Source organism: Magnolia sinica, chromosome 14, assembly GCF_029962835.1.
Source record: "Magnolia sinica isolate HGM2019 chromosome 14, MsV1, whole genome shotgun sequence".
Classification (NCBI taxonomy): Eukaryota; Viridiplantae; Streptophyta; class Magnoliopsida; order Magnoliales; family Magnoliaceae; genus Magnolia; species Magnolia sinica.
In genome coordinates this window covers 65,000,536-65,025,250 of record NC_080586.1, presented here as the reverse complement: position 1 = coordinate 65,025,250, position 24,715 = coordinate 65,000,536, and the positions used below count along the sequence as shown (strand labels likewise).

Sequence of the window (24,715 nt, the reverse complement as noted above, 5' to 3'; positions counted from 1 at the left end):
CTTTCTCTTTTATAGTCTTAGAAAAGACCTTTTAAAAAAAGACGCTCTTAGATAAGATTCTCAACATAAAGATGCTTAATAAATTAAAAATTGTTCCTAACTCCCCAATGTCAACACCAATATAAGTTATACCAAATATAACGAAGCATATAAATAATCTAAATATAACGAAGCATTTAAATAATCTAAACAACTAAACTATTTCGTGGCTCGTGGGGATCCATGATCAAGATGTTTGATGATGATGATCCAACGGTCCGATCATCATGTCCACCCAATCCAATGGTCCGATGTGTCTTTCAAGCTCCTATATGCAGTCACGTGCATCTTCCTAGTGTAGGGTCTTCAAAGATGCATTAACATGCACGGTCTTCAACATGGCTAGGAATGTGAATTGGGCCAAGTGGCCCCATGTAATGACAGTCTAACCATAAGGAGATTGGTTCAGCTCTCCTCCTTTGGTATGGTGCTCGAATGTCCTCATCCGATTAGTTCCTTTGCAGTAAGTACAAAATTTTTGTTGACACTAGGAGGCATAATGACCATTTTTTTTTAATACAACTGTAACATTGCACGATACTCATATCACGAGGAGAAGGTTTTCTTTGAGCAGCGCAAGTAACATTAACAATACTTTCTATAGTTTTCTGCTCCAAATGTACTTTCGTCAATTGCTGTTATTTCTCACAAAGAAGTTCATTCAGGCATTCATCTAGGGATGTAGATGGAATCCTACTCATTATATTAGACCGAACAGTCTCATATTCAGAACGTAGTTTCATAAAAAAATTGGTCCCGGTGACTAGTTGCTTGAAATCCTTGTATTTCAACCATAACGACATCGGATACATTTGCATATTTAATCTCATCATATTCTGCCCATAAATTAAGAAAGCCTAAATAATATTCTTGAATGGACAAAGTTCCTTGATGATATTGAGCAATTTCTAATTCTAATTGGAATTGACGTGTAAAATTTCCTTGATGATATACCTTTTTTAAAAGTTACCACGTCCTTTGCGGTTTTGTAGGGTTTGAGATGCAAAATGAATTAAGGATCTACTGATTCAAGAATCTAGGATATGATTTTAACATCCTGAGTATGCCAGGAGGATATCTTTTTCTCATCCTCTGTAGGCAGCGGATCAGATTCGGAGACATGCCCCCACAATTCCTTGAAGGGTATACTTGAAATTTGAAAGCCTAAGGTGTATAATTTTTGCCAGTAAATCGAACCAAAAATACCTCAAGCTTCTCCATTTCTATGATTGACAACCAAGAATGAATCGGATCTCTAATGAGCAAAAAATGCTAAAAATCTTCTGAATGTTCTGAATATTTAGGTTGTCATGAACTGAGATTAACTTTTGACGTTGCTTGGAAGATCGCAGACTCGTTTTGTACGAACTGAGAGAAGATGTTGCAACTTTCTTGTATTGCAGCAAATAAAAAAAGTTCATGGGAATGACAAGACAGTGAAGTCCATAAATTGAAGACAAGAAGTCTCCGATCGTAAAGAAATTGCGCGAACTTCAAAGAGAGCACCGTGGCTTTGATACCATGATATTTCTACGGAAATCTGAATTGTTGAGATCTTGAAATCAAGTTTTGATTCAATTCGGGGTGGTCCTCTGTAACGCCCTGAAAATCGGGGGTCGAGTAGGTACCCAACTCCCGAGTTCCAACGCATCACTTATGCAACATAGATAATGATGATTTAATGTTGTCCATGTTAGTGCATAAAACATGAATGAGAATAAGCTAAATCAGCAAATCATACTCCAGGGATAGTTGAATTTACGCAAGTGGAAGACTGCGATAAGTGTATAAAATGTATAAACCATTGTAGGTCCCCATAGTATGAACGCATTGCTAGGTCAAATAGTTACAAGTATTGTTTCAAAATACAAAATATCAAAAAGTGATGGTCCACTACAAGTATAAGCCCTAAAGCCCCATCGATCAGAACGGTCTATAGAAACCCGCCAGAATACTGCATATATGAGAATGCCTCCTCATCATCCTCAAAGTCCGGCTCCGCCTCGCAGGCTGCGCCATCATCTGAAACTACAATAGGGTTTGGTTGGTGTTTAAAACACCGTCCCGTAACGTGGGAGTGAGTGATCAACTCAGTGGAGCCATAAAGCAAAGGTTAACATGCTGTCAATTCAGTCAAGCAGTAATGATAAAGCAATACAATCAAACATCCCTAAGTACTGTGATTAATGCAAGAATGGTATGTAATAATGATGCATGCCCTTGCATGCACTCCCTCTGCGATCTTCATCTCACGGTCGTGGCATGTTAGTCACTTTCTCAGTGCTCTACCCAACGCCAAACGGCACATGCAATGCAGTGCATGAGCGTGATTTCCAAGTTCTTATTAGGCCTTTTCATACAACAGGATTGGGAAACTAAGGTACCTCCCTTATATCATTTCCCAGACAATGATCCATTCTAGGGTCGTAAGTCCTAGCTAATCTCATACGATGTTGCGGTTACAGGTCGCTACAAAGGGCTCGTCACCTCGATGCATGCCTGGTTTATACTCTTGTTTACTACGGCGAGACTCGTCACCTCAGTGCAGTCTTAGAGTATGCTCGAGGTCACTACGAATGGCTCGTCACCTAGACGTAGGCCGATAGCTCAAATACAGTGTCCCATACCACCGTATTCGGCTCACGAGTTTGGGTTGCTCACTGGTCACTACGGGGAGGCTCATCACCCCAGCGTAGGCCGACAGCTCGACCACGGTGTCCCATACCACCATGCCCAGCTCATGAGTCTTAGCGGATCGAGGTACCAAGGTTAACAGGATTTCTATTGGTGAGTTTGGTACCGTAGGTTCAAGCAGTAGCGTCCATACATGGTGAACATACATCGGGTCAATCGGGTTACTCGATGAGCTCGACTGGTACGAGCATACGTCGAGCCGATCGACATGGAGCGCGTAAGCACTCCGCGTGGCCTAACCACTGTCGACTAACAGCTTACGACTCGGATTCATCGGGCTTGTCTGTCGTGGCTAAGTAGTACGACCACCTATCGTAAACCATTACCGATTACTTGGACTACATCGTAGCCCCAATCACATTCCAAAGATAGCATTCACATATAGTAATCCAATACAGCATGTGACAATAGAAATCAGATATAAATCGTACTTGCGTAATTTAACAAATACATACTAGTATCATACATAGATATTTCATCCATAACGCACATAATAGTAGGATAGGTTTATGTAAAGGATACTATAATCATAGTTAAAGGGATTGAGAATCCTATCCCAACACCCTCATTACATATACTTAAACAAGTATTTTCACATTCAGGCATTTCATCAAACACTTAAACTACACATATAACATACATGTAGTAACTTAGTTAAAACACATATTATAGCAAATCCTTTCGCAAAGAAGATGCCACGTATACAATGATCATGCATTTACAATCAATAAGCATGGCAAGCACGAATCATAATTCCATATTCATTCCAGCATATTAACAAACACATGGATTTTGCTATATGTGTAAAGTGCGTGAAACATCGTTTCTGAGAATGTGATAGCAATCAAGTCAGTCATAAATCATTAACTGACATTGAAAGTCTTGAAAACCATAACCTAAACACTTATAGTCCGCACCTTTCGCCGGTAAACAAGTATCGAACTCAGTTTGTATACCGAGTTTTTGTCTACGGCACAACGGCAACCTACAGTATGAAATATGTTGGCTATTTCATCACTTACACTATTTGAAACCTTAAAACAGATTAGGGTTAGGCTTTTCTTACCTAAGAACGGAATCGGAATCGCTGGAATAGCGATACAGAAATCGTGGTTAAGCACGTGGAGCGGCGGGAAGAATCTCAGGAAGAATCGCCAACTCACTCTCTCACTTTCTCTCTCTTTCCTTCTCTTTTCTCTCCTCTCTCTCTTAGGGTTTTCCAAATTCGTATGGAATGAGAGAGAGGGGGTTTAAGGGGCTTATATAGGCCCATAACTGATGAGAATGGCCTCAGGGCCATGATATACTTAGGTTATAGCCAAATAGTCAGCTGTTCCGGCTCAACGGAGCACTTCTGGAGGCCCCTTTTCTACGTGCGGTCGGACTTAAGCTCCTTGACATTGGATCTAGGTCAAGCTGAGTTTTCGGTCTGATCAGATTTACAGATCGATCGTGGCGGACCAGTTTCAGTTCGACGGTCACCGGTACTCGATCAGAGTCACCAGTGCACTGACATGTGTTGGACATTTCCCCTGATCCGAGGGTGTAATTGGGTCAGATTCTGACGGTCTGAATCCTTATATTTGGACCTGCAAGTGAACGACTCAGTTTACTTAAGTTTGGATTTATTTCTTAAAGGTATTCGCGTTTCTCACACACTTCGCTCCGGGCTCAAGTTGTGCGTTTCTGGATACTATTAGGACTTGATTTCCGGGATGGTTGTCAAGTCCAACAAGGCGGTCACATTCGTATAGTTTCGTAGTTATCGGACTTTCGACGTGCGGTCTAGGTCCGATACGGAGTTTCGATGTGCTCCCGAGAGCACCCGGGTTTAGAGATTGATTCTAGATTTCAGGGTAAGGTAGCGTCAATGATTCTACGAGTTTTGGGTCTTGCAGATCGTATTAAAAGTGATTAGTGCTAATTTCACAGATAATCTAGTTTAGCACTAGTTAATTCTCGCCTAATTTCTAAAGGATTTGGTCCTGTGTGATTTCTGCCTGAGGTGGTACTCGGGCCTTTGTACGGATTTTTCCGAGACGTTACATCCTCGTTGTGAGATTCCATCCTCTTAAATAGATTATAGAATGCTATACATGGTATATGTTGACCCATAATTTTGGGTGATTACAATCTCTGATTTAAGGGACAATGAAGAAGAATAATTCTATTCCTAAAATAAACAACCCAATTATATTACAAGATTGAATGAGATAATGAAGGAGAATAATTCCATTTCTAAAATAGACAACCTAAGTATATTACATGATTGAATGGGATAATGAAGGAGAATAATTCCATTCCTAAAATAGACAACCTAAGTATAATACATGATTGAATGGGATCCATGTTTTGAGAGTGTGGTCCCTCGATTGACATATGACATGCTAGTGCTTATCCTCTCGAAACTGGATCAATACACGTATCTGTGGGTATTGTGTAATTGTAATTTTCTGCTGTTGATATGGATCTACAATTGGATATGTGGTGGGTATATATAAAATTTCTGAATGCATTTGCCCATAGCCATATTGTGGATATCCCTTCCGTTTGTGGAAGTGTACTCCTGCCAATAGTTAAAAGACTGTGTTATAACTATATCAGTCACTCGTTACATATCCATGAGGTCCATAGTCACCATATGATCCATATCCATACTATATTTGTGGCACAAAACTATAGCTTCTTTTCCCACCAACAACGTCCAAGGACCCCATGTCTGTGCTAAGGAGTCTTCTTCACCACTCACCTGTTGCTTATTATGGCAACGATGAGTGTAAGCCTTATTTGGATAAGACAGAGACGAGGGCAAGAACCATGGTCTTCTTCCTAGGTGGCATGCTCAAAATGCTTCTTTGCAGTGCTAAGTGGCCTCTGACTTGGAGGCTGAGTCTCACTCTCGCCATGTACATTAATGTCGCTACCATCCCCATTGCCACTGCCACCATCATCACCATCGTCATCATCATCACCTGGCCTGTCACCTTCCATACTTTCGCTGTTAGTGTCGGATATTGTGGCTACGATGTGTCCCGTGAGATAGTGGCTGCTATTGGGTGCTTTATTCATTCCTCATATGCTCGATCCAACACCCTGTGATGCTGCTACATGAGCGTCAATGTCAACACCCTGTGATGCTGCTCCTCTTCTATATGTAGCTCTAGTTGTCCATATGCTCGATCCAAATCATCTGACTTTATCCGCTCGTAAAGTAGGTTCTCTGTATCTTCGTTGCGATATGCATGATGACCGATCATTATTAAATCCAACAAGTCCTTTGCTTTTCTTCAATCTTTTGCACACAACAACCTCTCTTGTAGCCTCATCTTGTAGTGGCAAAAAAGTAGCTTTTGAAGCCTCTCATAACTAAATTTGTTCTACTTGTTCGTGTGAATGAGAGAGGTGCTCTAATGTTTCTCACATAGAAATGAGGACATCATCTGTGCGAGCACATGGATAGCTAGTTGCTGCAATGTCCTGCAGTCACTCTCGTTCATGGTCCACCATTTGCCTGCGAAATTGATCATTTTTTTGCTAGTTCCACACGGTGTTTTAAGTATTGACGATATTGGCCGATATATCCAACAATATATCTTGTATCCCACATGTGCGATACAAAACGCACGAGTAGTGCGATATATCCCACATGTTCGATTGGGTGAACATTTTCGATTTTCGTTCCTTTTTTTTTTTCTCCTTATGTAAATCATGTTAAATTAGTGTCAAATTGTTAATTTTCCATGTTTTGTATGAAAAATCATGGATTGAGAGTTCGATTTTGAGATTTCGAGGAGATGGGCCGAGTTGTGGAAAATTGAAAAAAAAATAAAAAATAAAAAATTCTCAATTTCTCACATATCAGTTGCAATCTTTGTGTCCAAATATAAAATAAACATGTATGTAACCTGATCTAGTGATTCTTCTTTTGATTTTGAATGTATTGCTTGTGTTTCCACACGTCTTCTTACATTTATAAATTATATGAATAGACTTTGAATATACCTGCATCAATTCAATTACATAGCGCATATAGATTAGGATCTTATACAAAGAAAACCTATTATGTGTACTTATTTTTTATAATGTTTTGATTTGTAAATGTGTATTGATATCTTATTTTTAACAATCATCAGAGTTCCATTGAAAAATCCAACCAATTTCCCAATGTTTCCCTATGTTTCCAACAACAACGATTCATTACACGATACAACCGATATATCCCATGCGATAACCGATACGCATCCATATCTCAAGAGTGTGATACATAATGTGATACCAATATTTCAAACACTGCATATAACAACACATGTCACTGGGGTAGGTCTCCCCGCACATCAAAATGAATAATAGAGAAGCAAGTAGCACTCTTGTTGTTACTTGGTGGAAATGAAGCTCAACCATGTGTAGATGACTGACATGTCTCACATTGAAACTTACAGCTGTAAATAAATTTATTTGGAAACAATTATTGAGGAGAATTTAAAGGTAAATAACCCAAACAAGCATGCCATACTTCTTCCTTATTATCTTTGGACAATTCAGTAACAAATATGGAGACTTGCTTTTCAGTCTCTAGCAAGTATAATCAGTTGTCTTGACAACCACCAGCAATCTGCTTCCTCATTTCCCAGTCCCAAATAACACAAAATAACACAGACGGGAAATATGTAGGCAATACAATTCGACCATTTTGTAAGAGAACTCACTTATAACAAATTTGATAGAACGGATAGAACATGGTCAACAGATTACAGACAGGAGTAAACTGATATACCCCTTCCCTGTAGCATTAGAGTAAGACCCATTTGCTTATTTTTATTCTATAGAGAATAGAGATACGGGAATAGGAAAGAAAACCATATTTCTTTTCTTTCGTATGGTCGGAGGCACCTAAGTCTATGATCCAATATGTGTAAGGACAATACTTGGGCAGTTGTAGATGCGCATTACTAGATGTGGGAGATGAACTTGATGACGCTTGAAGGCAGCCAGTTGTTATTGTAAATCGCTGATAATTTTAGCATCATCATTGGGTCTGATGGTGAAGCCCCCAAGATTATGAGATATCTCTCCCTCTATCGTAGCAATATTAACAACGATTTATTATTATTATTTTTTGGTTTGGGGCGTAAATGAGGATGCAATCCCAACAGTATCCTTTGACATGGAGCAATTGTGCTTCAGCTTGTCCCCTTTGGGTTCCCTGCTCCATTGGATTTATAAGGAGGTTTGTTATTTGTCACTAGAGCAGATGGTTCTAATTCATTTGTGATTGGCTTTTGTTGCTTTCTATGTGCTTCTCCTCGAATAGAGTTTATACACAGGCTAATGCAAGGGCATTTTCACACTGGGCTCGAGTGCGGTGGCCTGTGAGATGTAGGGGCACGCTCGGGGTGGGGCGGCCTGTGTGAGGCGGGCCCCACTTGTGTCAAGCAAAACCCATGTGAAGTGGGGCCCACGAGGGAGGTTCGGCCGAGGTCCTAACCCATGCGATGTGGGGCCTGGGCTATGAGATAAAGGGATTGATTCGCCATGCTCTATCAGTTTGAGCTTTTAGAGAAAGTGGTTAATTGTCTTGCATCAAAGTGATATTAGAGTGGGAGGTCTCGTGTTCTAGACTTCTCACCGGGGGTGATTAATGCAGGGGCATTTTCACACTAGGCTCGAGTGGGGTGGCCTGTGGGATGCAGGGGCACACTCGAGGTGGGTGACCCGTGTGAGGCGGGTGGCTCATGTGAAGCGGAACCGATGTGAAGTGGGGCCCATGAGGGGGGGTTCGGCCGAGGACCTAACTCATGGAATGTGGGGCCTGGGCTATGAGATAAAGGGATTGATTCGCCATGCTCTATCAGTTCGAGCTTTTAGAGCAAGTGGTTAATTGTCCTGCATCACAGGCTCTAAGAAACGCATAGATTCTCTCGAAGGGCCTGCACTCATTGCAACTCGTAGTCGGGGCAAATTCATACCAATGGCTCCAAAAGCCTCCATTGTTCGGCTTTTTTTTTTTTTTGTCTCTTAGGGTTGCTTGCCAATGGCTACTATAGTCAAACTTATAGTCACACAAAGCGTGAAGCGAAGTGGCAACAAATTCTAGTGTGGGAGCGGTGAAGCATCTCTTTCAAAATGTATACAAGTATAAATAGATAGGAAGTGGGAGTGGGAGCAAGAATCCAAAGTGGGGATTTGAAATGGGAGCGACGCATAGTTAGAAGGATCCTGCAAGTACAGTCAACCCTTTCCGGCTTTTGTCTGAGATAAGCAAAATATTCTTCTACAAGTGTTTCCCTCTATTTCGTGTTAGTTTTTTCCTCATTGTAACTGATAAACTTGTTGTGCCATATCATCGTGCTGGGAGTTGGTTCTTGCATCTGTATCACAGGTTTCCTTTGCAGTTCTTAAAGACAATGGTACCTGAATGATGTTGGGTTGCATAAAAAAAAGGAGCCATGGCATGATAGTTAGATTGTTGCTTTCCCAATCATCATGGGATGTATTGTTTGTAGCGGGCTCTTTTTTGTTCCTAGTTATATAACCCAGTTTCCCTTTGCTTCCAGTGTACATTTTGGCAAACTAAGAACACTCTAGATGTTATCTTCTATCTAATTAAATGGTGGTAATCAATAGGCTTCGATGGTCATGGTGACTATTCTCAAGTGGGAGTTGAGATTTTTGTTTTGCAATAAAACAATAAAAATAAAAATCCTTGATTGCAGCAAGAAATAAAAATCTAAAGCTGCCTACTCTATGTAGAATAATTTGGCTAGTCTAGGATGATTAACTGTTCTATCTGGTGTGTCGGGTGGTCTGCTGGTCGACTGGTTGCCCAGTTGGGACTTCTTGAACTTTTGGTTGGCCCGACTGGACCTGTTGAATGAGTGGTGGGCTGAGCCGAGCCTAGTTGGATGACTGGTGGGCCTGATTGGGTCTGTTAAACGACTGATGGGCCTTGCTGGCTGTGCTAGTGGGTCTGACTGGGCCTTATTAAACATTCATTGTGGGCCTGTCGAATGTGTCAGCAGGACCAACTGGGCCCGGTGGATGTCTTGTGGGCCTAGTTGGGGTTGTTGCATGATTGGTAGGGCCTGTTTGGCATACTAAATTAGATAAGGGGGTCCACTTGATTTTTGCTGATCAACAAGAGGGGGCTGTCAAGGCCTGACATCAATGCCTATGGCCCCCATGAGGTCTGCTACTGCTTTGCGGTGTGCAATCCTTTTGCCGTAATTGCTGGTCCCTGTGTTGTCTGTTGGTGCCGATGGTGGGATCTAGCTATCCTCTGTTGCCATCATTAGTGGTCTTTGTGGGGTTTATTGGAGATGGTGGTGCAGCCTGTGTGTCCTGTTGTCAGTAATGATCCTTACAGGATTGGTGACAAAAATAGGACATGATATTTGTTGCAACCATTATGCATAGGGCCTCGATCTTGTGGTCCTATCAAGCCACCCAATGGACCCAACATGGCCAGACGAATGAAAGAACAAAACAAGGAGAGAGAAGAAAGCAAGAAAGGAGAGTGAAGGGAACCAAAAAAAAAAAGTTTTAAGGGAAGGAGTGATGGAGAAGGCACTTGATATTTAAGCCCAAAAAGGGCTCTCATACCATGTCGAAGTTGAGTGATGAGTGAGCTCAATCAATCCTCTCTCCTTTATATTGTGTGAAGTTATAGTAGGGATGATGGATAGAGATGAAGGATTACAATCGTGAGAGGAGGAAGGGAGGGAGGGAGATGAGGGACTGTCAAAGCAATAATTGATGCGGGACATGAAATTCAAATATGATGTGCGAGATTTCAGGCTTAAGATCACGTTAGTTCAGAAACAATTACAGAAATTTCATATCCCACATGAAAGTCCAAACATTCAATTAAGGGGAATCTATGCGAGTCCAGGCCTACACATGTTAGGGTTGGATCAATAAAAATTATCTAATAAATGCATCCCTTCCAGAAGTCGGGGATCAATAAAAATTATGAACCAAACGATACTCAAAGATAAGAAATAATCATCCACACATGCACAGTAATCAGTCCCTAATCCAAGGGATTCACTAATTTCAACTCAAGGAACCTTAGGGTGAGGAAATGGGCAAATAAATTAAGGATAATGCAATCTATGGTTAGGGTTTATGAAAATAGGCATGAGAGGATAAAATAAGAGAAAACCTGAACCGGAAGACAATTCCCGCATATGGTCAGCGGGCCAAGGCCTGGCGCACGTGCGCACTAGCCTAGCCACACGTGCGAGCGGGTCCCGCACCCGGAAACCGATTCCTTGGCCCTGGTCGGCCAGGGGTGGGAAGTTTCAGGGTGATCCGAGCTATGGGTTGTGCGCGATGCTCCGCCGAAGTTCCAGCCCTCCTACAGGGCTAGATTCTGGAAACTGGCTGTAGGGAGAAGATCTGCTGCAAAACTGATGGATTCGAGGCGAGGATGGCTATAGAAAGTGAGAGATATGGACGGAAAAGGGTAGGGTCAAATGAGGATAGATGTGGCTTCGCACCACAGTAGTTGGCCTTTCAAAAAGGGAGGGCTTCGCACCCACTTGAATTTTTCCACAACTCAGAAATTCAGAGAGTAGGAAAAAATTTGCAGGAATTTTTATTAAACTTCAATGAATCAAAAGAACTACAAGGGGTGCCTATTTATAAGAAAACTCTATACCCCAAAACTCGCGCCATGTGCGCAACCTATTACTTGGCGATGAAGTGAACCAAAATAAAAACTAATCAAAGAAATCTAAAGCGTTCATGATATTCTAAAAAACATAAATAATCAAAACCTAAAATATGAAATTAATCCGACTAGTGGGGCCCGATCATGAGATCCCATGATGGGCTTTACTTGATTATCAGGCCCACTCTAATGAACTAAAACTCCGTCTTCTAACTAGGAGGCCCTCCCGGGACGTCGTCATCAAGCTAGATCGACGGTGGGGCCCTCCCTCTCCTTGCGTACGTGCGTAGGGGGGCGGCATGCATGCACGTGTGCGCATGATGTCCCCATCAATTTTCCCCCGTTGCGAAGATTTCGCCGCTGGAGAAATAAAACTCCTGAACCGCTCCAGGATGTCAGGATCAAGTCTTTGAAGCTCCTCCTCAGTGAGCCACGTGCTGTCTGAAGCTGGGTGTGACTTCCATTTAACCAGGTATGTCTGAAACCCGTTGTCCGACGTTGAAACTATTTGATGGTCTAGGATATCCTATATTTCCTCTCCGGGTGTGTGAAGGCTAGGTATGGGAGGTAGAAGTTGGAAAGAAAGGTCGGGAAGAGTAGGTATGGGAGGTAGAGGCTTGGAAAATGGTTCGTGATGGGTAGGTATGGGACGTAGAGGTTGGAAAAATGTGTCGGGAAGGGTAAGTATGGGAGGTAGAGGCTGGAAAAATGGTTCAGGACGTGTAGGTATGGGACGTAGAGGCTGGGAAGAAGGGTCGGGAGGGGGCCATGGATCAAGGGAAAGGTTTGGGGAATCAGGATGGTTAGGCGAAAGGCTGGACAATGCATCAATGGCCCCTTGAAATGCAAGTAGATCCTCTACATTGAATGTGGAACTAATTCCCATGGAGGGTGAAAGATTTGCCACATACACATTGAGACCATTTAATTTTATAATTTTGAAGGGTCCAGCGCTACGCGCGTGTAACTTACGAATGGTCCCCAGAAGATACTGCTCGGGCTTGATGCGGACCATCACAGAGTCCCTTACATTGAATTCCTTGAAACATTTATGCTGGTCTGAAGAAAATTTGTAATGTTCATTACTAGTAGTGATCTTCTGCTTGATTTCTTGATTCCATGAATGAATGTGATGCGCAAAAGACTCTGCAGGCTTTGATGGCCTACGGGACAAGATCAATAGGTTTCTCAGGTTTCTAACTAGTAATGATTTCATAAGGACTGAGACCTGTGGACCTATCGACATAACTATTAAACGCAAACTCGGCTGTAGGTATTACGGTGTCCCATGTTCTAGTGTGCTCTATATCCCTCCTAGGGGGAGACTCATCCGGTAGATCCTCAGGACAGACATCATGAAACTTATCTACTACTGGAATGGTCTCAGTGGGTAACTCTACACTAGGCTCTGGTGTAGTCTCTTCAGCCACAAGGCCGCGCATGTTGTACCCCTCAAAATAGTGGTCTTGATGTCCCTCATGGGGTGGGTGCACAGGTGCACGCCCATCACTGATTCCTTGGTCAACTCCATTCATTGGTCTATCCTCCTGGCCACCTGCTTGAGATTGGACATCCACCCCAATGGTGGGGTTTGTCCCGGCGGAGGCCTTTAGTTAGATAATGTGCACATCAAATTGATCAAAGCGTTGGTCTATATGTTGTTCCCAGCGCTTACCCAAAGACTCGATCTGCTGGGACAATTTTTTTATGATTCTAACAGTTGCTCCATGTTTAATGTAGTGTGCAAGCCAAAACCATGACCCGTACATGTGGGCATACACTTGCTAACTCCACGTAAGGACTTTCTATGACGACTATATGCAACTAAATAGGACTAAATGATCCTATGAGACTATACGAGGGAAACTATGCAGTGTTACTAAAATCCAGCAACATAATTGTCAAAATAAGGGAATAACAGAAAGTTACAGTAATGTGAATTGCTAACTTCCTGCTAACAGAAATTTCAGCAACTAATATCAGGGACTACGATCTTCTAACAGCTATATGTGATGAACTGGATACATGAAGGACTCAAACAAACTAAACCCTAAATATGTAATGTATTCCCCTATAAGAACCCTAGGCTCTGATACCAAATTTGATGCAGGACATGAAATTCAAATATGATGTGCGAGATTTCAGGCTTAAGATCACGTTAGTTCAGAAACAATTACACAAATTCCATATCCCACATGAAAGTCCAAACATTTAATTAAGGGGAATCTATGCGGGTCCAGGCCTACACATGTTAGGGCTGGATCAATAAAAATTATGAACCAAACGATACTCAAAGATAAGAAGAAATTATCCACACATGCACAGTAATCAGTCCCTAATCCAAGGGATTCACTAATTTCAACTCAAGGAACCCTAGGGTGAGGAAAGCGGTAAATAAATTAAGGATAATGCGATCTAGGGTTAGGGTTTATGAAAATAGGTATGAGAGGGTAAAATAAGAGAAAACCTGAACCGGAAAACAATTCTTGCGTACGGTGAGCGGGCCAGGGCCTGGCGGACGTGCGCACTAGCCTGGTCACACGTGCGAGCAGGTCCCGCACCCGGAAACCGATTCCTTGGCCTTGGTCGGCCAGGGGTGGGCTCCAAACCCCCAAAGTTTCAGGGCGATCCAAGTTACGGGCTATGTGCGGTGCTTCGCCGAAGTTCCTGCCCTCCTGCAGGGCTAGATTCTGGAAACTGGCTATAGGGAGAAGATCTGTTGCAAAACTGATGGATTTAAGGCAAGGATGGTTGTTGAAAGTGAGAGATATGGATGGAAAAAGGGTAGGGGCGAATGGGGATAGATGTGGCTTCACACCACAGTAGTTAGCCCTTCGAAAAGGGATGGCTTCACACCCACTTGGATTTTTCCACAACTCAGAAACTTAGAGAGTAAAAGAAAACCTGCAGGAATTTTTATTAAACTTCAATTAATCAAAAGAACCACAAGGGTGCCTATTTATAAGAAAACTTTATATCCCAAAACTCGCGCCATGTTCGCAATCTATTACTTGGCGATGAAGTAAACCAAAATAAAAACTAATCAAAGAAATCTAAAGCATTCATGATATTCTAAATAACATAAATAATCAAAACCTAAAATATGAAGTCAATCTGACTAGTGGGCCCCAATCACGAGATCCCATGATGGGCTTTACTTGATTATCGGGCCCACTCTAATGAAGTAAAACTCCGTCTTCAAACTAGGAGGTCCACTTGGGATGTCGTCATCGAGCTAGATCAACGGTGGGGCCCTCCCTCTTCTTGTATACGTGCGTAGGGGGCGGCATGCGTGTGCGTGTGCGCGTGATGTCCCCATCAATAATATATAGCAAAAGATCAGCCTGAAAAGAAAATGCTCATATATAGTACATTGAACTTTGTATTCCACATGGACAATATATATATATATATATATATATATATATATATATATATATATATATATATATATATATATATATATATATATATTTCAAAGCACTATATAGATGTACACTTCTAATGTTTGGCATAATAGGTGTCTTGATTGGCCTTTAAGGTATGCAAAGATCATTTTCTAGTGTTCCAAATCTCAACATATTCTTTTCAATGGTAAGCCAATCTCCAGTTTCTTAGTCTAACTATATGTGACAACTAAGGCCTAGGTTATGATGTATTGATTCCGTCACTGACGGTTTTCTATCACTATAGCCTCTATTCTAATGTATTGATTCTATCAGTGTTTTGCTTGCTGATTATGACCTTTCAATGACAGAATTTGAATATTAGCAAGGAAGATTTGGACGACTTCTTTGGTGGACCGGCCTTCCTTGCTTGGGCTCGCATGGGAAATTTACATGCGTAAGTAAGATGAAACTGATAGTCTGGGCTTTACTAGCCACATTCTTGCATGTTTCTTTCTATTTACTTTAATTGAGTGTAAAAGAATAGAGAAAAATCCATTATGGTCATCTATTGTATCGTATTTACTATTGCTTTATGTGTGTATGTGTGTCAAATGTTGAATGTCACATCTTTTGCTCCTCTAGAACAAGCTTGGACTCTATTATAAAAGAGTGAAACTGTCACGCCTCAAAATCCGGCACCTGGGTATGATCGACCTCGATTCCGTACCCTAGGGCATGACTCATAACTAAACATTCTTAAACCATAATTCGCAAACCATCACATAACAAAACATACACTTCCCTAAAATAAATCAAGTAATCAGCTAAAATAAAACAAAATACCCCAATCATCACCACCATCATCCAAGTCATAAATATCTCACTGCTCTCAAGTCTTTTATGAATACATTCTGAAATTCAAAAGGGATAATAAATCTAAACAAAATAAAGACAGCTAAGTGTCCACTCTTCACGCTCCCCAGTGAGATCCTGCTCCTGAAATTTAAAATCCCAAAAGTGTAGGCTGCGAAGCCTAGTGAGAAATCTCAACACAAGTTTGAAAACGCATTTGATCCGAATAAAACATCTTTATCAAAACACCGAATTTTTTTTTTAATTCAAAACTTGAGAATCAAAGACTGAATAAATGAAGTTCTAAAACATATTCAGCCCAATTAAAACAGGTTTATTAAAAGATTGAAAATTCGTGTGCAACGCTTGAAATTCAAAGATTAAATAACTGAAGATTTCAAGGCAAAATCAAATAAGATAAAACATGACTCAATAGATGCAAGCTACGTATGAAGTTATCTATCTTAATCAGTACGGGTTATCCTTTTGAGCATCAGGGCTGTTTCACCACAGTAGTCCAACACTCTCCTCAAATCCCATTCGACACTTGTTGATAGGAACCTGTTGTAATTCCGACATGCTTACTTGCCTGGCCTAGACAATGGGTAACTCAGTTGTGTAACGTAGACTAGTCAAACCTCTACTCCATCTGACACTTGTTGATGGAAACCTGTTGCAATCCTGACATGCTCACCCACCCTGCCTAGAGTATAGAGGTTCCAAATTGTACCAATTTAGCTTTTGGGACTTTCAACCAAGGGCCTCGATCGCCCCACCTATTTATGCTTTAGGGACTTTCAACCTAGGGGACTTAATCACCCTACCTATTTTCCTGTGTTCCAAATTCAAACTCATATATTCCATGATGTAACAATATATGATTTTTTTGAAATCAATACAATCCAAACAATTGCCATGATACATGATTTTCTTTTCAAAAATCGATATTTCCAAAAATATCACAAACACCCATGGGATTCATAAACTTTTCCCTGCATGAATTCAAATATTACAAATCCTTTTCCATCATTAAAAGAAAACCTAAATATGCAATGTAAAGAGTTACATCTGAAAATATAGAAAATTACATCTGAAACCTTGTAAATTTTGAAAAATGCAGACTAGTGCAGAAAACTGTGCAGTAAACCCTGTAACTGTAAATCTGAACAAAAAAGCCCCTGCAGAATTGACGATAAGGTCCCTGGAAATTCTGGGAAAGTACACAATGGTGCCGGAATTGCAGAATTTGTACAGGTTAATGTTGTAATTTTGAAAAATTACATTAGAACACACATCATCAATTGAATAGTTTGTGCAGAAATTTTAATAGAATTGCTTACTATACCTTGGAATCTATCAAGGGATCTTGATTTTCAAGAAAATAAAGGAAGGGGCAAGAATTCAAGAAAGATAGGAAATCGAACTTCAAGAATATCAAGAAAGGTGCAAGGAAATCAACAAGGATCAAAACTTGGGAACCTTGCAATTGCTTGTTAAAAGAAAATGAAATAATTTAAAGAAAGATTTCTTGTTTTAAAGAAAAGGAACAGGAAAAACAACCTACCCAAAAGAAAAAGGGTTGTTTGTGGGAGATCACTCATCCATAAGAAAAATCCAAATCCAAGGGTTGTATAAAAACAAGAAAATAAAGAAACAAGAAAACCCATGTGTGAGACAATTCACCTCAAGAATCCTCCTCTTGAACTCATCCAAGAAGCCCCTTTTTCTTCCTTTTATTTTTTTTTTCCTCTCTCACCTTCCCCAAGAAATTTCCACTTTCTTTCCTAAAACTCTTAAGCTCTAAACCCTAAACCTTCCTCCCGTCTCTCTCTCTCTCTCTCTCTCTCTCTCTCTCACACACACACACACACACACACACACACACACACACACACATGTCAATTCCCTCTATGCTCCTCTCACATCTCACTTTCCCCTTTTTTATAACTTAACCTCCACCACCCTTAGCACTCCACTCATGTGTGTGGGGCTAATCCCCACATGTTTGCTCACTCAAATGAAACATCCCCCTCTCAAACGCACCTTCTCTCCTCCTCTTATATGGTTACCACGGTTACACATGTTGATGTCCTATTTCCCCTAGGATATGCATACCCTCTCTCAAATCAATGGTAATCTTTGTACAGGTTGATGGGTGCATCGTTGGTCATGTATGAATGTATTTATGCAGATAAAGACGAATGAATGGATGTGTTCATGTATGCGTGTACATGAATGCGTACAAGAATCTAGCTTTATTATAGAAACTCTGGTTGTTTGGGGTCTAGTTTTTGTATGTTTCTGTGTGTGCGTGTGGGGGGTGTGGAATGTTGAATGTTGCATCTTTTGCTCCTCTGCAACAAGCTTGGACTCTCTTATAGAAGAGTGACACTCTATTTGTATGCGGGTCTAGTCTATGTGATTATGATAAAGTTCCTAAGCCTAGAATTTCTTTACAACTCTTCAGGTTCAGTGGAAAATCATATATTTCATGAATAATTGGCAAGTAAGTTTACCTCGTTTGTTGTAAGAAGCACAAGAATATAAGTCTAGAAACATGTGGTAGAGGGCTTGATGACATTAAAAGTTTGTTCAAGAGGTAGGAAGGTGGCAGCTCTCTAGTATCTTGTCTTTATCTGCTGCCATTGTTTCTCACTGGCAGAATGAGTGCAGTTTTAGTTTTTTATTTTTTACTAATAGTTTCAGACTATCTTTTTGTCTAATGTTTAAGTGGGGACAACTATGTCCCTTCAATATAATGACTCTTTGTCTACCGCGCCCCCCTCAATGCAATTGGGACTGCATGGATAACTCTTCGTATCTGCCATCTCTTTAAGTTTTGGATGTGTGAAAGGATGTGTATGTGCAAGTATGGTGGACTATTTGTAGAAACACAAACTGTCCTTGTAGAATATGTGTTTATGTGTGAAAACTAAGGGAGCATGGATCACATGTTTCTTCACTGTAACATGGCTAGGGATATGTGGGGTTATGTTATTGGTCTGTTTGGCATTGATTGGGTTTTCAACCTTCTCTTTCATACGTTGCGACTTGGTATTACAGGTCATTTCCATCTCAAAAGGCGCATTTTGTCAAAGATGCTTGCCTATAGCATTTTTTGGCGATGGAGGGAGGCAGGATAGGAATAGGAGAACATTCAAAGTGAAATCAACGGCAATGGAATCAATCAATTGTAGTTTTTCTGCTATGATCATTAGTGGGTCACTTTCTGGGCTTGAGTTTAGAGGTGACTCTTATGAAGATGTTTTGAATGAATGGGGAGGGAGGGGCTATGATGGGTCCTACAAATGAGGGATGTATCAAATTTTGTTTGTTTGCGGGATGGTTTGCATTTAGTTTTTTCGTTATGGTTTTTTTTTTTTTTTAGGCTTTTTTTTTCTTCATTTCTTTTTTGCATTTTCATTTTTGTTTTTGATAACTAGTACCCTCAATTTCAGGGTAGTGACGAGAGGGTCACTTTTCATTCGCTTGTCACTGCTCTTGTATCCATTTTCCTTTGTTTAATAGATAATTTTCTATTAGAAAAAGAGAATTGCATATAAGATGGAGTTGGTTAGAATTCTCTTTTGTTTCAATCTTTCATTAAAGAATCTGCTTCTTATAGTTGGGGTGGTCCACTTTCACAAAGTTGGTTGGATCAACAATTAGCTCTGCAGAAGCGTATACTGTCTCGTATAGTTGAGCTCGGCATGACTCCAGGTACAGTTCAATTCAGGAATTTCACATTTTATGATTTCTGATATTATTCCAATGTACATCAATGTCGTGATAATTTTTGTACCATCTACTGGTAGTCAAATTCCTGGCCAGAATTATACTTATGGGACCATTTCTTGTGCATGCTCATTGTAAACACCTTTTAGTTCTATCGGAAAAAGGTATCCATGTTTTATGACTCGAATTTGTATGGAGTGAGTTTTTATTATCTAGTGGATTTCACCGAGTGCAACACTTTAATGCTTTACCATCAACAAAAGAGGATTATTTACTGAATTTCTTCATTTAGTTACTCGTTTTAGATGATTCCTCATTTTTCTCTCTTAAAATATCATTTGAAGATTAATCCTATGTTTTACCATTTCGATCTAGAAAAAGTTTATAACACTATTTCTTTTGCTGATGTATATGTTTTAAATATTAAAGGTTGCATTTTTTTGTAAAAAAAAATCTTAATAACATCATTGGAGGATTATGTTCCGGTTTTTCAGGTTTACAGCTTTGTTCACTTTCAGTTGCACTTACTGTGACTTTGATTGGTTTACTAGGAGAGAAATTGTACAATACATGGCCTGCATCTTCCACCATATGCATGGTTTTCAGTGCTGAGAAGAGGGGCCATGGTTTGGTATGTAGACCACTGGTCTGTTGTGTCCCACTATGGATGGATTATATCTCTGCCTCAATAGGACTATCTTAACATTTCGGTCTGTGGCCACGTATATACAACTAAGAACAAAAGCACAATGTTGACATTCGACTTAAAAATCACCTAACATTGGTTGTTGGAATTTTACAATCTGGGAGATTTTTGGGGAATGCTTATCCATGATCGGACTCAATAAACAAATGATTTAGATCACCAAACCATTGTTGGGACACCCATCTTTTGTTTTATAACTATTAGGGGCATTCTGATAATTTTAATTTTAATTTTTTTTTGAACATGAGAATAGAAGGGTACTGAATGTAGAAAAAGGAGAAGGCTTCATATGTTTTCACAACTTTCTCAGAGATAACATGGTACCAGCACCCTATTTGCAATGGTTTACACAAACATTTGGTCAAGTCTGTGTAGAAATTTGCTCCAGTTGCAAAGCCAAATTCTATATGAGTCCTCTCTATTGTTGATCACAAATCATGGCCTTTGTATTGTTGGATCTGAAGAATGTGTTGCTGCATGGGAATCTATAGGAGGAAGTTTACATGGTTGTTCCTTGTTGAATTCAGCTCAAGGGGGAGAGTGGGAGAATCTGTAGGCTGAAAAAGGCTCCATAAGGCCTAAAACAGTCTCCAAGGGTGTGGTTTGACAGATTTAACAGTGGTACACTGAAGATAGGGTGTAGGAGTTCAACAGATCTACATTCTTTGGAAGGAGGAAGGAAGATAAAATTACTATTTTAATTGTTTAAGTGGATGGCATAGTTGTTACAGGCAGTGTTTTAAATATCGACAATATCGGCCGATATATCCCACGGTATTTCTTGTATACCACTTGTGTGATACGAAACACACAAGTAGTGGGATATATCCTACATGTTCAATTCGGTGAGAATTTTTTATTTTCAATCCCTTTTTTTTTTCCCTGTAAATTATGTTAAATCAATGTCAAATTGTTACAAATCCATGTTTTTTCATGTTTTGCATGAAAAATCATCGATTGGGAGCTTCAATTTTGATATTTGTAGGAGAAGGACCGAGTTGCGGATATTTGGAAAAAAATAAATTTTCCCAATTTCTGGCAAATCGGTTGTAATCTGTGTCCAAACATAAAATCAAACATGTACGTAACATGATTTAGTGATTCTTTTGCTTTTGAATGTATTGCTTGTGTTTCCACACGTCTTCTTACATTTATAAATTATATGAATAAACTTTGAATATGCTTGCATCAATTTAGTTAGACAACGAATAGATTAGGACCCCATACAAAGAAAACCTATTATGTGCACTTGTTTTTTTTTTTTTTGGTAATGTTTTGATTTGTAAGTGTGTATTGATGTCTTTTTTAACAATCGCTGAAATTTCACTGAAAAATTCGACCAATTTCCAATGTTTCCCCATGCTTCCAACAACAACGATACATTATGCGATACAACCGATATATCCCATGCGATAACCGATACATATCCGTATCCCAAGGGTGTGATACGTAACGCGATACCGATATTTCGAACATTGGTTATGGGTTATGACACGAGTGAGATGGAGAGGCTCAAGAGGTTTTACATCAGGAAATTGACATTAAAGATTTGGTGCCACTTCAATACTTTATGGGAATTGAGATTGCTCGGTCAAAGTGTTGGTATTTGTATATTAGAGAGTACACAATCTGCTGAAAGACAGTTATGTTGTGGGCATGGCCATGTGATTCATCACTACAATAAAATCATGGGCTTCATGACAGTTTGGATGAGGTTATTGTAGATCCATATGCTAGCAAAAGTGTGGGCATGCTCATTGACCTAACAATTACTACACCTGATATTTCATACGCGGTCAGCATTGCTAGTCAATTTACTCAACTCTTGCATGCACCTGGATCATTACATATGGTAGCCATCTACAGAATCCTGAGAAACCTGAAGTCAGCACTTGGGAAGGGTTTCTCTTATCAAATCACGGGAATATCAATATGGAGGGATACATTGATGCAAACTGGGTGGGATCAGAGACAGAATTATAGGGAAATAATCTAGTATATTATGAGAGAACTAAATATATAGAAGTGGACAGCCTTTTCATCAGGGAAAAAGTTGTAGCTAAACTCATTATTATGCCTTACTTCCTATTAGAACTTCAAGTGGCTGATATTTTTACCAAAATAGTTGGGAAAAGCTGGTCATGTAATTGATAGGCAAGCTCAGTGTGAAGATATTACCAAAATAGTTGGGAAAAGCTGGTCATGTAATTGATAGGCAAGCTCAGTGTGAAGATATCTATGGTCTAGCTTGAGGGAGAGTGTTAGGATGCTCTCTCTCTTATTATTATTATTATTATTAGGGACATTCTTGTAAATTCACTTTGTTTTATTTTTATTTTACCCTAATTGGAGAATGTAACAAAAATTTACAATAGGAAGATGATTATAATCATATGATTTCCCGTGGAATGTGGACTGCTCACTATTTTACTTTAAACAATCCATTTGATTTGCTAGATCATTGTTATTTTAGAGATATGCTCTATGCACAAAATTGTGTGCACAAATTGCCTATACACAGAATGGTGGATCGCCTATACACATGGTCTGGATAGCCTTACATTTGTCTCACACGAAGAGGATGAGCCACCTCTATTTTCAAAATGTTGGTGTGAACTATCACCAGAGTCTAGCGCAGAGAAAACATATCATTTGCTCTATATTCAATGTACTCATGTGCCCACCTGATGAGCAAACCATCTTGGTTATTGGGGCATGGCATCTTCATGGTGTTTCCCACCTTATGAATGGTTGCGATCTTGGATACATCTCTCGCCAATGGTCTTCTCAATCTCCTTGTGCGAATCGCCTTAGCATTTCTCAACCCATATACAAATTGCTCAAGGAGATGAATGTCACGAACCGTCTCATGGATGTAATTTTACGAATGTTGTGCCACCTCAAGTCACACCCAATAATGTTGAAGGCACTCCTCAAATATTATGGGAGATTGCATCTTCTATTGGTTGTTGATAGTTCGGCCCAGAAGTGCTCTTGCCGCACCTAACAATTTGTGCCTTATACCAAGGCTAATGTCCAAGAGTAGCCATCCCACACCATTGAACATTTGGGAGATACCTTTTCCAGTATGGTGGATTGCCTATACACAGAATTGTGTACACCCACAGTATGGTATTCTGCATGAACACATAGGACTGTATACTTTTTTTTTTTGAAAGATGCATAGGACTGTGTACACTAACAGGGAGAAGGCAAGAAAGTCCCTATTCATGTGTCCTATATGAAAAGAACATTGTTTTTTCACATTGAGAAACTACCCTTAGCCGTTCTAAGAGTCAGAAGGTCTTTATATTGAGTTCCTCAAGGATCAAAAGTAGTGTTGCAGTTTCAATTCTTTCAACATAAACACATCTTCCTTGATCTGCACAGCAGATCCTTCATGGGCTACCTACAATTGGGATTACCTAAACCTTTGACATTGCAAGAAATGACTATAATTGAGCAACTGAGTCACAACCCTTCTCCTCCTTTCTTTCATAAACTATGATCTCTTTATCGTTGCTGATCATCTTCTAATTGGTTGTTGACTCAAATATTGTGCATTCAGAGACTCCATCTTCCTGTGTTGTTGATATGAATTTTTGACCTATGAGACCTTAGACTCTAGAACCTTAAACATATTTGAAAAAGTCAGTCTCCGTGAAAGTCCTAGATGATACCGAGATTGAATAAAGCTCTAGCATCTTTGAAAAATTGATGGTGTTGCTTCCGAAACACTATCGCCATCTGCAAGAGCCCAAACACTACCACCTAGCTCTTCATCACCCAAACCAACACTTAGATAAGCAAAAGGTGGAGGCGTAAAATGATTATCTTGAGATAAGGATCCACCACCATAGGTAGTCACATGGTCTCACGAGGAGATCAACAAGCCATAAGAAAATCATGCCTGAAAGGGAAAACCGAGCTATCATCAAGATGGGGGCCACTTGAGTTTAGGTCACCCATGGAAGACCTATCCATTGCCTCTGCTTGCGATCCATTATCCATAAGGGACCTCCCACTCCATGCTACCTCCCTTGCTATCCATGAAAAGTTTTCATCTCTGAGGGAAGTAAATGATCTACCTTCAGCAATATCTTGCACGTGCTAGTGAGTATATCCAATCATAGATTCACGTGCTCGAAAAAACCCAAAGGAGGATGGACTTAGTCAACCGCTGAGAGATGGCTAGGTTGACTGCACTCAAGTCTACATGAGAACGGGACTTGCAACTTTCAATATAAGGTGGGGCTTGCATATCTCAGTGACAAACATAAACTCAAATTCTTGTGGAGAGAGACCCTTTTCTTAACAAGTTGAATTTCAAAATGCAAAATATCACTCATCTCATCATTGCATGAAGAACTAGGGATGCTTGACATGTATTCTTACTTTTGAGAAAGTTATCCACTAATTGACCAATTACTTCTAATGCAGGGATTAGAACAATGATCTCAATAGGGAGCCCCTGCATTTTGCAGCATACACCCCTTAGATCTATCACAACTAGTGCAAATGTGGGTTTCCACTCGGATGCCCATTAGGCCTCCTACACTGAGTCATATGGGCTTGATAGAGACGCTTCAGCAACCCTTTCCTAACGATCATCCTTTTTTTGCAGAAGTC

The 24,715-nt window shown here is 40.2% G+C and overlaps 1 protein-coding gene across 5 annotated transcripts in view; it reads left to right on the top strand.

Moving 5' to 3' along the window:
* LOC131225983 (alpha-N-acetylglucosaminidase) overlaps positions 1 to 24,715 on the top strand; it is a 164,364-nt gene that overhangs the window by 50,844 nt on the left and 88,805 nt on the right. For all 5 annotated transcript variants that reach the window (XM_058221614.1, XM_058221613.1, XM_058221612.1 and 2 more), the window contains 2 exons: positions 15,162 to 15,247; positions 19,271 to 19,365. In XM_058221614.1, the coding sequence (XP_058077597.1) occupies positions 15,162 to 15,247; positions 19,271 to 19,365 (181 nt within the window). The remainder of the gene's footprint in view (positions 1 to 15,161; positions 15,248 to 19,270; positions 19,366 to 24,715) is intronic.